Source organism: Cottoperca gobio, chromosome 23 (assembly GCF_900634415.1).
Source record: "Cottoperca gobio chromosome 23, fCotGob3.1, whole genome shotgun sequence".
Classification (NCBI taxonomy): domain Eukaryota; kingdom Metazoa; phylum Chordata; class Actinopteri; order Perciformes; family Bovichtidae; genus Cottoperca; species Cottoperca gobio.
Window position 1 is genome coordinate 4,130,238 of NC_041377.1, and position 14,460 is coordinate 4,144,697.

General features: G+C 43.6%; 1 protein-coding gene across 1 annotated transcript in view; it reads right to left on the bottom strand.

Moving 5' to 3' along the window:
* The window catches only part of snd1 (staphylococcal nuclease and tudor domain containing 1), a 165,684-nt gene that overhangs the window by 105,648 nt on the left and 45,576 nt on the right, over window positions 1–14,460 (bottom strand). Inside the window, 1 exon segment of the mRNA XM_029462488.1 lies at window positions 7,822–7,931. Within this exon segment, the coding sequence (XP_029318348.1) occupies window positions 7,822–7,931 (110 nt within the window).

Sequence of the window (14,460 nt, forward strand, 5' to 3'; positions counted from 1 at the left end):
CAAACACCTAGCGGCCAGCAGCTCAGGAGGCGAAGCAGCAGGGGGATTTGAGTGTGTGTGTGTGTGTGTGTGTGCGCATTTTCCTTGCGGGTAAGGCTGAAAGAGGGGGCAGACTGAAAAGAGGTTAGAGAAATTAACATTTGTAGACGAAAAAAAAAAAAAAGAAAAAAAAAAAAAAAAAAAATCACAAAAGGGGGGTGCAAGTCGGGGTAATGAAAGACAGCCGTGACAACACAATAAGGAGAATGGACGCTGTGTGTGTGCAAACGCTAACATTCATTTAGTGAGGAACATAAATTGCCAGTCAAGTGAGAAGAATGGTGAGGCGAGACAACAATAATTGTAAATTAAGAGATGAGCAATAAAAAATGAAGCTGCCTCGTGGGGCAGAACAAGATGGAGAATCAGCTGACCGGAGGAGGATTTAAAAAAAAAAGAAAAGAAAAGAAGGCAGTTGAGAGTAAAAACTGTAAAAGCTGAGATAACTTTATTCTTTTCACAGATGATCGTTGCCTCACGTTTGAAGTGCCAGTTAAAATCAACAAAGTCTTTTTTAATCCCACATTTAATTTACCAAAGAGAAATTCATTAGATTAGAAGTAGACCTTTAAGCAACTAACGTGGGAATGTATATAACCTTCATGTTTGTGGTAGAAAGCCACAACAGGACTTAAATTGGTCCAACCGTCAGGCTGTTAAGCTATCGAGTGTGCCCTACTAGACTGGCCTCATTCGATAGACTAGTCGATGCTCCACAGTAACTCCCAATTCAATATATTCATTATTTGCCTCGACTTTCTTTTTCATAATCCTCTCTCTCTCTGGCAATCACAGGCAGGACTGTTCTGACTGATGGAAGTGAAGTGAGGAATTCAAACAAAACTGCTGTTTAATAGAACAATAGGCGGGTAGAGCAGGCGAGGAATAAGAGCCAGACAGACGAAAGAAGTACAGAGGACAAATAATGAGACCGGTAATGACGTGTCTATTGATACAGCCGCTAGCTATCTGGACGGCCGCCTGCAGTATTCTCAGACGGACCGAAATTCAATACAGTTTGGCTATTTTCTTTTTTTTTTTAAGTGAAAGGGCCCAGAGTACAACCGGGGGAAAGGCAAACAAAGATGCGGCAGAGACAATAAAATCCTCGTCTCCTCTTCCCGCTGCTTCAATTACTCACGAAACATGCGAGTCTTCTGGCCAAAGGTTCGACGATAATTTCAGAAATGTGTTAGCCTACGAATGTGTGCGCACACATTGATGCCCTATACCCTCATTATGCTCCCTCTAACAGCGAGTCTTGCCCTTTACATCTAGTAGAAGAACTGCACAAATGTAGTACGATGTGGGAGAAAAAGAAAGGGGAAAAACACAGAAAGAAAGAGAATTAAAGATGAGGTGAACGCAGTGAGTGATATACTGTGAGACAGTACAGTGCAAGTGCATGAGAGCATTATACTATTGCCCTCATTGATGTGGAAGAGTGCTGCAGTGTCCTTCATGTAGAGGAAAAGGCTAAGAGGATTCAGCTGGTCCCCAAGCACAGTGTGTGCCTGTGTCTTTGCACTGTTTCCAGGGTATGCTTATCAGGGTGGACAGTGAAGTTGCAAATCCATCACACACACACGCACACGCACACACACACACACACACACACAAGGTCGCCCTCGTAAACGAGTTGGGGCGATAAAGCGGTGAGCAGGTTTCTCCCTTCCTCTCATCTTTCCATCTCTATTCAGGCCCATCTATCTCTCCGTCACCGCGGTGGTGCGAATGTGTTTATGTGGGTCGCTCTGTTCACCTTCAGGCTATAATTCACCATTTTCAAGGAACAAAAAAGGCGCTCAACTGTGACACCGATACACACACACACACACAAACAGGCCTAGAACTACTTTGCTTGCAAACGTCTGCAAGCGCCGCACCTCTCCCGTTGACACCAATTAGTCCGACAGTAATGTGGACGGGCTATTGTGAGCGTCAGAATTTATGGTCAGTACAAACTGCTGTTAAACGCCATTAGGCTCGTGAGATGGGTTTCAAGGTCAAACTTTACAATTACAATTGTAATCTCTTATTTAAATTGAAAACTCGCCGCTGCTCCATTTCACCAAGTGAGACTCGTCCAGCATCAACGCAGAAATACAGCTGTTGCTCAGCTGCGACTCATGGCCATGATAACGGCCTTGAAAGCGGAGGAATCGATAAAATCATCATACGGCAAAATTCAGCCAATAAAGGATTTATTTTTATTGTAATGCTGAAATCATTAAAAAGCCCCATTTGGTTCATATCACTCAAATAAAAAACATACTTGTATGTTACAGTGGTGCTGGTAACACCATCAGAAGATTTAGCTATTCTATGATGGTAAAAACTATTACATATTCCTGGTATGGTAGCGCAGACGGCTACAATTATGAATAAATGGGGCCATATCCTGTCTGTGGCCATAAAGCAGCAATAATCTGGATATGGGGCTGCCTTCTGCACTCCTGGGCTTGTTTAACTACAGTATGTGGTGGGCAAAAAAAGGACCCGAGGGGCAGTTCACCGTCCCCACCGTCTGTGTCTCGCTGACCAGGAAACCACACCATGCATTATTCATTATGTGTACTCATATTCCCTTTAGCTCGCCCTCTCTCTCACATACACTCAACATTTTGTATGCGTGTGCTCGAGTATGAAAAAGCAAACGCAAAAACAGATGCAAAAAAGCAAAAAAGGCACACAAATGCATGTCAACAAAACCGGCCAATACGAAGGACAGAATGTGAGGCAAGTGTGTGAAACGGAGAGGGAGAGGGGAGGAGAGAGGAAGAGACATGGTCAAAGCGGTATTTGTATAATCGGCCTCATGCCAAAATAATTCAAGCGTGATCGGAAATCAATGTGAGCATGGAAGCTGTGGAGAAATCCAATGCTGTCTCGAGGCCCTGGAAGGCAAAATAAGACGTATAAAAAGAGGTTTGCATGCATAAAGGATGCATTCTGTGTGCCTCGATGTGTGTGTGAAGAATGCTAAATGAATCGATCGGAGTCGAACTGACCACAGACGAGGCAGACGGAAGAAGAAACAGACGACCGGATTGCACTTTAATTATCCAATTGCCACATTGTTCCTAGTATTACGTGTGGTGCGGTACTATGAGGATTACCACACGGAACATAAATCAACATCCTCTTGATATTACAAAAAGGTGTTTGGGCTCATTAGCATTTCATTGACATGCTCACCAAAACAGTTATTAAAGCCGAGCGCTCTAAGATCTGTAGAGGCAGGCATTAGCGGGGCATCTGTGATGCTAGCACAATGACTCATCACCGCTCCACAACACAGCCTCCTGCAGGTCTGAAGGCAGCCTGTGCCAACCCCAACCTATAGCAGCCTCGTGCACAGTGTTCACGTCCCAGGGTGGGGAAAGGTGGGTGCGGGAGGGACCCGTTTTAAACAGGTCTAAGCAGGGTTTGGGGCAGCATGCGGAGAGGAGCAACGTGCAAGCCACATGACACCGAAAATTGACATTCTGCACAGAGAGAGGTAAGCGCCTCTGTCTGTGTGTGTGTGTGTGTGTGTGTGTGTCTGTGTGTGTCTGTGTGTGTGTGTGTGTGTGTGTGACTAGGGTAATTATGTTAAAATGCTAATTCAATGTTGCTTGGTTTTTTGCCTGATTACAGCAATTAACATTTTTCATTATTGCAATGTTATTTGAAATTTGAGGTGAAATGAAGTGTCTCTAAATTGTTGTTCCAAAGGATGACATGCACTACAAGCCATCCATTTCTTTTTGTGTATAGTACATGGACTAAGGCTGCAAGGCTTGCATCATTTGAAAATACTATTTCCTACTAAATAGACTTTTGACCAGTTTTCAGAGACCAGAAGACATTTGTCTCCCAGGTGCACTGAAGTGTAAGATGATTCATCACAAGGGCACCTAAGCGGTTTTTTTTTTATGGCTGAAACGTACACACATTGTTGGAAATCATCTTTACAAAAATGTCTACACTTTGGGTTTCAATACAACAAGAAATGAGATTGAAAAACACCAATAAGTGAGGGAGAGAAGATGCGCTACACGAGCACGTCTGTGTGTGACGTAGAGATATTGTTAGTGGGTGGGCAGTGCAGTAGATGAGGGACCACGCAGACTGAATGAGGTCAACAGGGCTGACAGTACACATAGGTGGATCAGTACATCGCATATTACTGTCCACTTATCCTGCTCTCATGCCTGCCCGCTCTCAACACTCCATCTCTGCTGCACCCTCTTTTCTTATACCTGCCGTCTCTTCCGCCTGGTGATCACTCTATCCAATCACTCTGCTCCGTGGTGATCAGCACAAAGTAAAGAAAAGTCTCCGTGCTCATTTGCAAACCATTTACTTCAAGATAAAAAATAGTACAAACGCCACAAGTAGAGGCAATTTGTAACTGAATCTGCAAAATGGGAAATTATGTAAAACGCGACAGAAGACTAAATGCGATCTTTCTTTTAAGCAAGTCTTAAATACTTTGTAACTTTGAAGTGCTAGCATCACACAGACGTCGTCGTCACAGTTTTCTCAGTTTGGAATGACGCCCAGTTAAACATACGATCTTTTAATGAGTATTTGTATTTAACGAGACAAATATTGTTTCACCGACTCGTGTATTTTATTACCAGACACTACGCCACTAATTGTGTCCCTTCTCCAGCAGACTCATCCTCGCTAAACACGTCAATGCGGTATAACTCCTCCGTCCTCCTCCCTCCTGGTTAGGCTGAGCGTTTGAAGTTGCCACCCAAAAGCACAAATCAACAGAGAGTCTCAGTGACTGAGAATGAATGGAAGTTTTTTAATTTTTTTTCTCAATGGAAGGTGGGGAGGTGAGAGAAATTAAACGGAAGACATAAAATAAAAATAAAACGAAAAAGGGAAACGTCTGGGGAGTGGTGTTTACCAGTGTGTTTTCTTTTTCCCCCTCAGAGTTCTGTGCTGCTGTTTTGGTTCCACACTGGCAACGGGAGCAGTGTCTGTCAGAGATTAACACAACGCAGAGGGAGCAGGAAGAGAGAGAAGCGGACAGACAGTATAAAAGAGAGAGGGGGGGGGGGGGGGGGGGTGGAGGGAGGGATAGAGGAAGACAGAGCAGATAAACACAAAAGGGATTTTTGAAAAGAGGGAGTCTGAAAGTAAAAGAAATCTGTGAAAGAAAAAGCGGCAGCAAATCACCAGAGAGACACAGATGGAATGAGGGGTGGTGGTGGAGATGTTTATAAATAGAGGAGACAGAAACCAGGGCCTCTCCTCTCGCTGGATGCCACATTAATTATGCGTGTCTGCATCAGGAGAAATTAAGACATGGCTGTGTGGCAGTTTAGAGAGAGAACTTGAGGAATGAGGGGGAACGGGAGAAATGGCGGGCGAGGAGGGAGAGAGAGAGCGAAGGGCAAATGTCAGGGAGAGGATTTCTAACTGGACACCAAAGATGACGAGGGAGGCGAGAGTGAGACACAAGCGAGTGGACGGAAAGAAAGCGGGGGAAAGAAAAGGCTATTAGGAGGAAGTCCGAAACGGCGGCACATAAGCAAAGGAAAGAGAAACGCGTGCTCATGACTTCACCCAACTCACTTTCAAAAGGAGACAGGAAAGAAGAGCTAATTACAGAGTAGCTAAGCCAACATCACAACAAAGCTCCACAGAACTCAAAAAAACAGCCCGAGCGAGAAAAATATTTTATGAATGCAAATAAATACGCCGCTAAAAAAAACCAAATCAAATGTTATTCACGTGAGGCCGTCTTCCAAACATCGTGAAAGGCTTCTGCAATCAGACGCGATTCAGAGACGAATCAACAGCAGGATCGTATGCTAATGAAATGAAATGATCCATATTCATGTTCGAGTGCAACACACCTTAATAACCCGTTTCAGTCACGCTCAAGGAGAGGAGAGATGGAGCGCAAGACTGATCAAGGGCGCAAACCATTTCTACCTCTCCGTCCTACGCCGTGGCTTTTATTCCGCTGCTACTTACTCGTCTCTCGTTAGAGCTTCTGCACTTCCTCTCACCTTTTCACTGCGGCTTCATGTACCGCTTCAGTGGCAGGCATTGTATGACGCCACACTGTCATTTCCCTCGTTTACAGCTAGATGCACGTGTTCCAGAGCCGTCACCTGTGTTGTGAGGCACAGGAATGACACCCAAACTTTCTACCAGTTACTTTTGTTTTGTTTTTTTTGGCTACCGATGTTTGCCTTTTGTTTTGGACGAGTGACAGTTCTCATGTGCGAACGCTTAACTGTGTCGGTATCTACTTCAATGTGTCCGTTTGAGAGTGTGTTTGTGTTCATATTAGCCCGTAACAGCAGGTCAGTGCAGCCAGCCAAGCAGCCCCCGCACCGGGCTCAGCACTCATTACATGGCTCGGTCCTGCCTGCTAACTCCCACCTACCTGTGAAAAACTTGCTGACAAGGGCGAAAATGTGTGAGAGAGCGTGTGCGTCAGTGTACGGATGGAAGAGGTTATATGCACGATAACATTTATTTAATCTGCCCGCGTATCCATAAGACTAACGGGAGGGTGGCAAAGCACCCGTCCTATACATCTGATTAATTATGCATTTGTTCGTATATGTGCGTCGGTAAATTAAGACTCACAAGACTCATGGGTTTGCAACACTGTCAATCAAAATCCCCCGTTCCTTGCATCCACTATTTCAGAGCCGAGGCTTTCTTGATCCAACCTATACCACTGGCTCGCCACACACACACACACACACACACACACACACATAACACACTCCAACACTAGTCCACCTCCAACGCTGGCCAAGGTACATTTCCATGACAATTAAACACCAGAGGACAGCGGAGTCAGCCACCCTATGCAAAAAAAAGCCCTTTAAAGTGGCGATAGCAATGGAGAGGGAGAGTTAAAGAGAGCAAAAGAGAGAGAGAGAGAGAGTGTGGGGGGGCCTGGATAAGTGGCGGCGGGATTATAGCTAGTTCCATTATGGTTTTGGTCCGTTCACTGCTTCTTATAAAAACCTATTAGCATGTGAATGAACAGGCACACAGTGGAGTTTTCTAAAGCACAGGCGCACTGATCCACTATCAGGTGAGCTTTCCATAAAGTGTGTGTGTGTGTGTGTGTGTGTGTGTGTGTGTGTGTTTTGGAGTTAGTCAACTTGATTGTGGTCTGGATTTTTGTTGAGATTTCACAGTGCTCAAGAAGAGCAGTGCTTTAAGAGTAACACAGATTAAGTTGGGAGTAAACAATTTGATCAGATTATTAAAGTAATCCCGCCTTTCCCTGATGTCAAGCATCAAAAGCAAAAGTCAAACTGTCACAGGAATTTAGTTTGGAATACATTTCTCTGGCGGAGGAATGCAAACGCTGCCTGGAAATGTATTTCAACATTGCCAGGAAAATGTTATAATTCTTTTTCATATTTCTTTTTCATTAACAAATAAACTTAATGAAGTTTTAATTTGTGTTGCTCAAAATAAAATGGGCTTGGCACAATGTGGCAATCGCACAAAAACAAAGCCAGGATGCCTGATGGAAATGAGTTTTCAAGCCAAAAAGCAGCGTCTGTGGTTATCAGTAACTGTTATTGAAAAGTATAACAGCCATTATTGTTCTCACATCTCTGAACCAAAATGCTCTTGTGCTCAAAGCAGACTAAACTTGGACTGCGAGTGTGAAAAAATAAATAAATAAAATAATAATAATGTACCAATGTGAGGTGCCAAAATAGCAGAACACCAAGAGTTGGCGACATGGGAATGGGCATTGAAACCGGGGCCAGAATATCCCGCTATACTGCTTACCTCTCTTTGCAGCACCAGCTCTTTGGTGAACAGCATGGCCTCGTCACTGAAGGGTTCAGCCACCTGTATCCCTCCAGGCATATTCCTGGAACTGCGTGGGCACTCGATACCTGGCCAAACACAACATGATTGCAGGAGTTAGCGCGGTTAGCAGATAATCAAAAGAACAGCGGAATAGTCTGAACATTATTTGGCTTGATAAGTCGGAAAAGACCAGGAGACATAACTGTAACTGTGGAAATATAAATATTAGGTCAGTGACTAGACCTCGAGCGCTCTGAACAACTGATGCCACATCAAGCATCCCTCTCATCCCTCTTAAAAGGTCAAGGTCAAATCCGCTCAGCCACACTATTTCGCAAAGGTACCTTCCGTGGCACGGCACAGATTAACCAGCTACACTATCATCAGCACTCGCCGGATAATTGGTCATCAAAAGGTCAAACCCGAGTGTGTAAAGTGCTTCTGTATAAGCAGTTTCAACTGAAGGACAGCCTCGTCGGAATTTGCGTATTTGGGACCTTTTGACGTCAACTGCTAGATTTTCAGAGGCTTTCTTGTGCGGCTCTGTTAGAATGGGTAAGCTTCAGGGCAGCGGTGGGGGGGGGGGGGGGGGGGGAAGAGGAATGAGTGGGTTTAAAGGCGCCATGAGACTATCATTTCATGTTCAACCCGTTTAAAAAAAAAAAAATACACTGTGATAAAAAGGAGCTATATGCAAGAAAGGTATATGCATAAGAGAGAATTTCTGCGTTTGAAGATGAGTGTGAGTGGGCTATAAGGCAGAGTGTGTGTGAGTGTGTGTGTGTGTGTGTGTGTGTGTGTGTGTGTGTGTGGATCTTGCCCTTACAGAAAGTTTTGTCCAAACTCTCACACACTATGAATTTTGCGTATACAATTGAGACTCTTATTCGTTCGTCTCTAACACCCTTCGCACTTGATAGACTACATGTTCACGAGACGGCATATGGAAGTAAACCCGGATGTGTTAGGAGGACCGTGGTCACCTCAGTGAGACAACTCTGGCTTTAAAAATGACTTCATTTCTATGCAAGTTCGGCATGTTCACACCGTGCGAGTGGCGTGTTCCTGTAAAAAGAGCGTTTCGCTCGAGAGAAAGATGCTGAGCTCTTATGCGACGGGGATTGGAACTAATAAAGCGCCTGGAAAAGACGTGTGTGCTTAAGAAAGTATGCGTTCATGCGGGGTTTTCTTTTCTTTTTTAGATTGGGGAATGACATAACACACTGTACACAGAGCCTTGAGATGTTTCCACAGTTGCCATTGGTGCTTAACCGTGACATTAATCTGGGACACTGTGTACCAGGTGCGTCTAAACTTGGCTGCTGTTCTCACTGTAAATGCTAGCAAAGGAAATCTCTTAAGATCTGTTGTACAAGCCACATTTTATTGCTATTATTCTTTTCCCTTTTACAAAAATGCTAAATTCTTGGAGGGATTTAATAACTAGATAAAATACTAGCTTCTTATTTTTCTTTTTTATATAATGGTTATTCTTTCTTCTTGTGAATTTCCAAATGCAAAATTCTTGTAGGGGGTCAGCTAACATTACTGGCAAACATTCAAGTCCAAGCAGAGCTTATAAACTAGATAAAAGAACAAAACTGAGACGCAAAACTAAAAACTAAAATGTGCATCTCTTCGCTCTCGCCGTCATATTCTGCTAACTGGTAGTTCAAATGATTTCTCCTGCTTTAAATGACAAGGAGCTATAAAACAGGGGCGCAATAACAAACTTTATATCAGATCATGGTTGAAGATTATTTATTAGTTGTCAAACATTTAACAACATACGATAATAATACAAATCTTTCCTGGAGAGGAGGAGGAGGAGGAGGAGGAGGAGGAGGAGGAGGAGGAGGAGACAGTGATGGCCAAGATCATCTGAAAAGTATTTATAGAAGTGGACCAGGACAAGGGCTTCCACGTGGGACACTGTGGCTACAACAGTGCCAGAATAAAGAGAAGAGGAGGGATGAGGGATGCAGAACAAAAGGAAAGCAACAACAAACAAAAAAAAAAAAAAGGAAGAAAGAAAGGAAAGACAATGGGATGGCAAATACTGCCCCCGGAAACTGCTGTGTGTAGTATTTGCAGAGTTGGAGACGGGTTGGCCGGAGCTCTGATAAGAGATGGAACTGTGTTCTTCTAACATAATCCACAGAAAAGACTACATTACATTCATTTAGCAAATGCTTTTATCCCAAGCGACTTACAATAAGTGCATTCAACCGTGTGGATAGAACCCAGAAAGTGCAGGAATGGTGACTGCTTGGGAATGTAATACAGCAGAATGTCTCAAAGGGCTTTTCAGGCCCACATCAGCAACAATTCTTAATCCAGCCCAACCTCTCTTAAAAGACAAAAACAGCCCAGAAAACCGTAATGCACAAAGAAAAACTAATAGGATTATTAACTAAAAATGGGTATTAAATAAGTCAAATATTAATCTAATAATCCTACATAAAGAAGTCCGATAAAACTCGAAGAAATAAATCCATATCTGCTGTCAAATGCACACAGGCATGCTCTCCTAAAATGATCTACGGCTTTCCTCACTCAATATCCTGCGACTCACTCACTCTCTCACACACACACACACACACACACACACACACACACACACACACACTGTAGTCTCCTCCCTGCAGCATTTAAACCAAGGCAGGGAGTCACTTAGCACAGCCAATTTTAACCTGCACCATGATACATAACTCACGCCTGACACCAAGATAAACATCTGGGTCAAACTACAGGATATCCATCTTATCTGATCTCAGAGACAAACAAGACGTACGCTGATCACTACTGACATCACTCTACACACACACACACACACACACACACACAGTCTGGCCTAAAGCGCATGCCTACACGTCAATCCACCACCCACCACACCAATCATCAATCACTTGGTCCGTGAGATGTGGATATTACATTTCCCATTTTAAAATGTGTGTGTCAGGCTTGGAGACGGAAGTGAAAACAGAGTCAGCGATGACTTTAACAAAAGAGTGCACAACTGAATGAACAGATTAAAGAATCAATTTGTGTTGTTTGCCAGGTCTGCAACCCATCTCCCGAAAAGACGACAACCTATCAACCGTTTTCATTTAATAACGCTGTGGGTTTGCATCACTTCACTGCCCCGTGGAGACGATGCAACATTTTAATCTGCGATTCAGGGTGAGCCGTGCTCCTGCCAGCCCCCTTAACTCGAACACACACAGCTTTGTCGCTCAGTCATACACACACACACACACACACACACACTGTTGTCCATCCTCCTCACCCCAAAAAACTGTCTTTTCATCCGTCTGCATAGACTCAACAATGGTCCTCTTCACAAATCCCTGTCTTTCTTCCACAATCACACAAAATCAAAAAGACAAGAGTTGTCTTGGATGCTTTTCTAAATGTAGTTCATACCCTGTAGGCCTTTGCTTACCACTTCTAAAAAAAAGTAATCTTAACGCTGCAAATATACACGCAACTTTTTCTTTCTGGGATGAATGGTCTTCAGCGTCGTTCTCAGAAACCAGAACATTTAATTGGATGAATTCATATGCATTCATGTCTGGCAAGCAGTTTCTTTTTCTAATAAATATTCTTTTATACCCAGTTGACCCAACAAAGCAGGAACAGGATTGAGTCGACCTCCCTTCCTCTACTAACCAAGCCGAGATAATGAGCTTCATCTTGCAGACGCGAGTCTGGAGGGAGAAATGTGGCTGCTGTGCATTAGTGTCATCACTGCAATTTATACATACAAACATACATCACGTCGCAAATTCCTGTACTAATAATGTGCATATTGATTAGCCTCTGACTTTTTGCTCATAACCTGCCAGACGCTTTGTGCTCCCGCGTTGGCATGCACGTATAAATGGATGCTTGCGGGAGACACTCAGCTCAGTATGAATGCCATTAGTGTCCATCTTTTTTAAAGGTTATTAACGTTACTAATTCTTGATCGTTGACAAGGACGTAATTAGCGCTGCGACAGGTAAACAAACAAAGACCCAAAAAGCTGGGGGAGGTGTGCTCTCATACTTCTTTCCTCCATCACCCATCCTTCCCTTATGCTCGCCGTGAATATTAGTACTTGATATTAGTTATCTAATATAACTAAATTACTCAGCTGTTTTCGAGCGTCTCAAATATGGAAGCGTCCTGCTTTTTCTCGATTTTACATTATAATAAACTGGATATCGAAACAAGACGTTTAAAGACAAATCATCGACATAATAATCGATGAATCGTTATTTGCATGCTTGATGAATATCTCCCCCTGACTGGGTTCAAGTCAGTCCCGAGCGGAAGTTCAGCAGTGGGTGAAACATGAAGGTTGGCAAGACACCGAGGTTAGACAGGGTGAACGGGGTGGTGGGGGGGGGGGGGGGGGGGGTGTTAAAGAAATCCTAAGATTATTTGACTATGCCTCTTTTTTTTTTTATCCTCTGGATCCATCCCTCCGTCTCACCATTATCTCACTGCGGCTCTAATGTAAGGCCTCATTACCTCCGACGGGGCTTTGCCAACGCTACGTCCTTTCCTACAGAGCGTGCGACAGCGCAGAGGAAAGATCTCACACATTATATATCGGTCGATATTTCTAAACGAAATGAAACATGATTGAAGGAATGTTTCAGCGACCCCCGTGGCATCAACTGGTTGGATAATGTAAACCCAAATAATGAGGTGTAGGCTCAGAGACACGATACTAATGATTAGGATCATTATTTTTGTCTTGCCCCAATACACTGAAGCACATATCTGATGTCACCTTCCCTTGTCAGAAGCATCATCTTTAATGAAATTCTCTTTTAATTATTTATTATGCATAGCAAACTCAATGTGTTATTTATTAGAGTTAGTTGTGGGTTAGACGGATGATTGAGGAGATTACAGCTCATGGTGCAGTTAAGTTAAGTTATTATTTCCTGCTCACCAGCATCTTTATTCTGCGGCAGGCCTTCAAATACGTCTTGAGGCTTAAAAACATCCAGACCCCGGGGTTTCTTAGAACTGTGCGACTCTCAATGAGATGCAGTGCTGCAGTGACACGGGTCATAGCGGAGCACAATAACATTTTATTTGCAGACTTTTTCCTTACTCGCTACTATGCTAAACTTTTTGTTTTTTGGTTTTTTAGCACAGACATATTTTCAGGAAACAAGTCTACAGATTTTCTGCTCCACTTCTCCACCATCTCCTGCAGTCACACACACAGCAGGAAGTGTACCAGCACACACACACACACACACACACGCACATAAAAAAAAAAAAAAAAAGCAGATAAATGGCACCGTTTCTTGCTGACACTGTAAATCTTTGTGTCCGAGTGATGGGCGTCTCATCTTTTTTGACAAACCGCTGCTCGACATACCTTCCTGAGCAACTTTGAAAGTACGCTTCACCTGCTGTGGCCTCCACCGGAAAGTCTGGAAGCTATTGGAGCTAGTAAACTTTTATGGACTTTTCACTGCTTCAACAGGCCTTTATACCCACGTACTGCACATCAATTGGACTTTTTTGTCTTCGCTTTTACCCTCCCCTCCCCTGTCCTTTCTGCCTCCACAGCTCTTTCTTCACCTCCTCCTCCTTTTATCACCCTTCAAACCACCACCCCTCCCTCCCTCCCTCCCTCCCTCACTCCCTCCCTTCCACCACATTCTCAAATCCCTTTACTGCGTAGAAGCTCTCCTCTCCCGTTCGGAAGCAGGATGACTCCTTTACCCTTTATCAAACTTGCATGCGGAAGTGCCACCACGCGGGCCAGAAAGTGAGAGGAGAAAGAAAGGCAAGGTGATGTGGGAGGAGAGGAGAGGGAACTTCCCTTCAACTCCGGGAGAACACCTCCGGCCCTCTTTGAAGCATAGGCTACCCTTTGTTACCTCACCCCTCTTTCTGTTTTTTTCTTAAAGCACCGTCGCTCCATCAAATAAAAAAGGAAAATACTGGAGGTGCCTCACAAAAAGGCAATGCACGGGGGGGGGGGGGGGGTTCAGTATCAAATCAGGACAAATAATGTGTTTAAAACAAGATGATACGACGCCGCTGGCTAAGCACGCTGGGAGATGACATTCAAAAGACGCATGTACTGTGTGTTTGGTATTATCATTTTGACTTGCTTTGTTACACTTACATGCCTTTCATTCGCAGCTCTACTGTAAACAGTTCTTCAATGTCCTCCCACTACCTTGTTAAAGAACTAAAAATGTGGCCATGATGAATACAGCATGAAGGGAACAGGCCTAATGAAACCGATGACTAATGGAAGACTTGTTTTGACAGCGGCATCGTTTGACTAAATATTGACTGCACGCAACAAATGGAGAATATATTCACAGCAATTTACAATTACGGAGCACCATGGAGCTCGAGATTATGACCTTTAATACACAATTATTGGGGCAATTATAAGTAATTGTGATACTTGATCTTGTTGGGAATGAAGGTCATCCCTCACCACTATGGTTATGAGACAATATGCATTAGATAGATGGATTTGAGTTGAATACGGATCTTAATTCAAACTGAAGGATATATATACACCAAGAAACGGAACATGGTTACTTCTATGATGAGTCCTATTTAACTTTAAAATACTGAGCG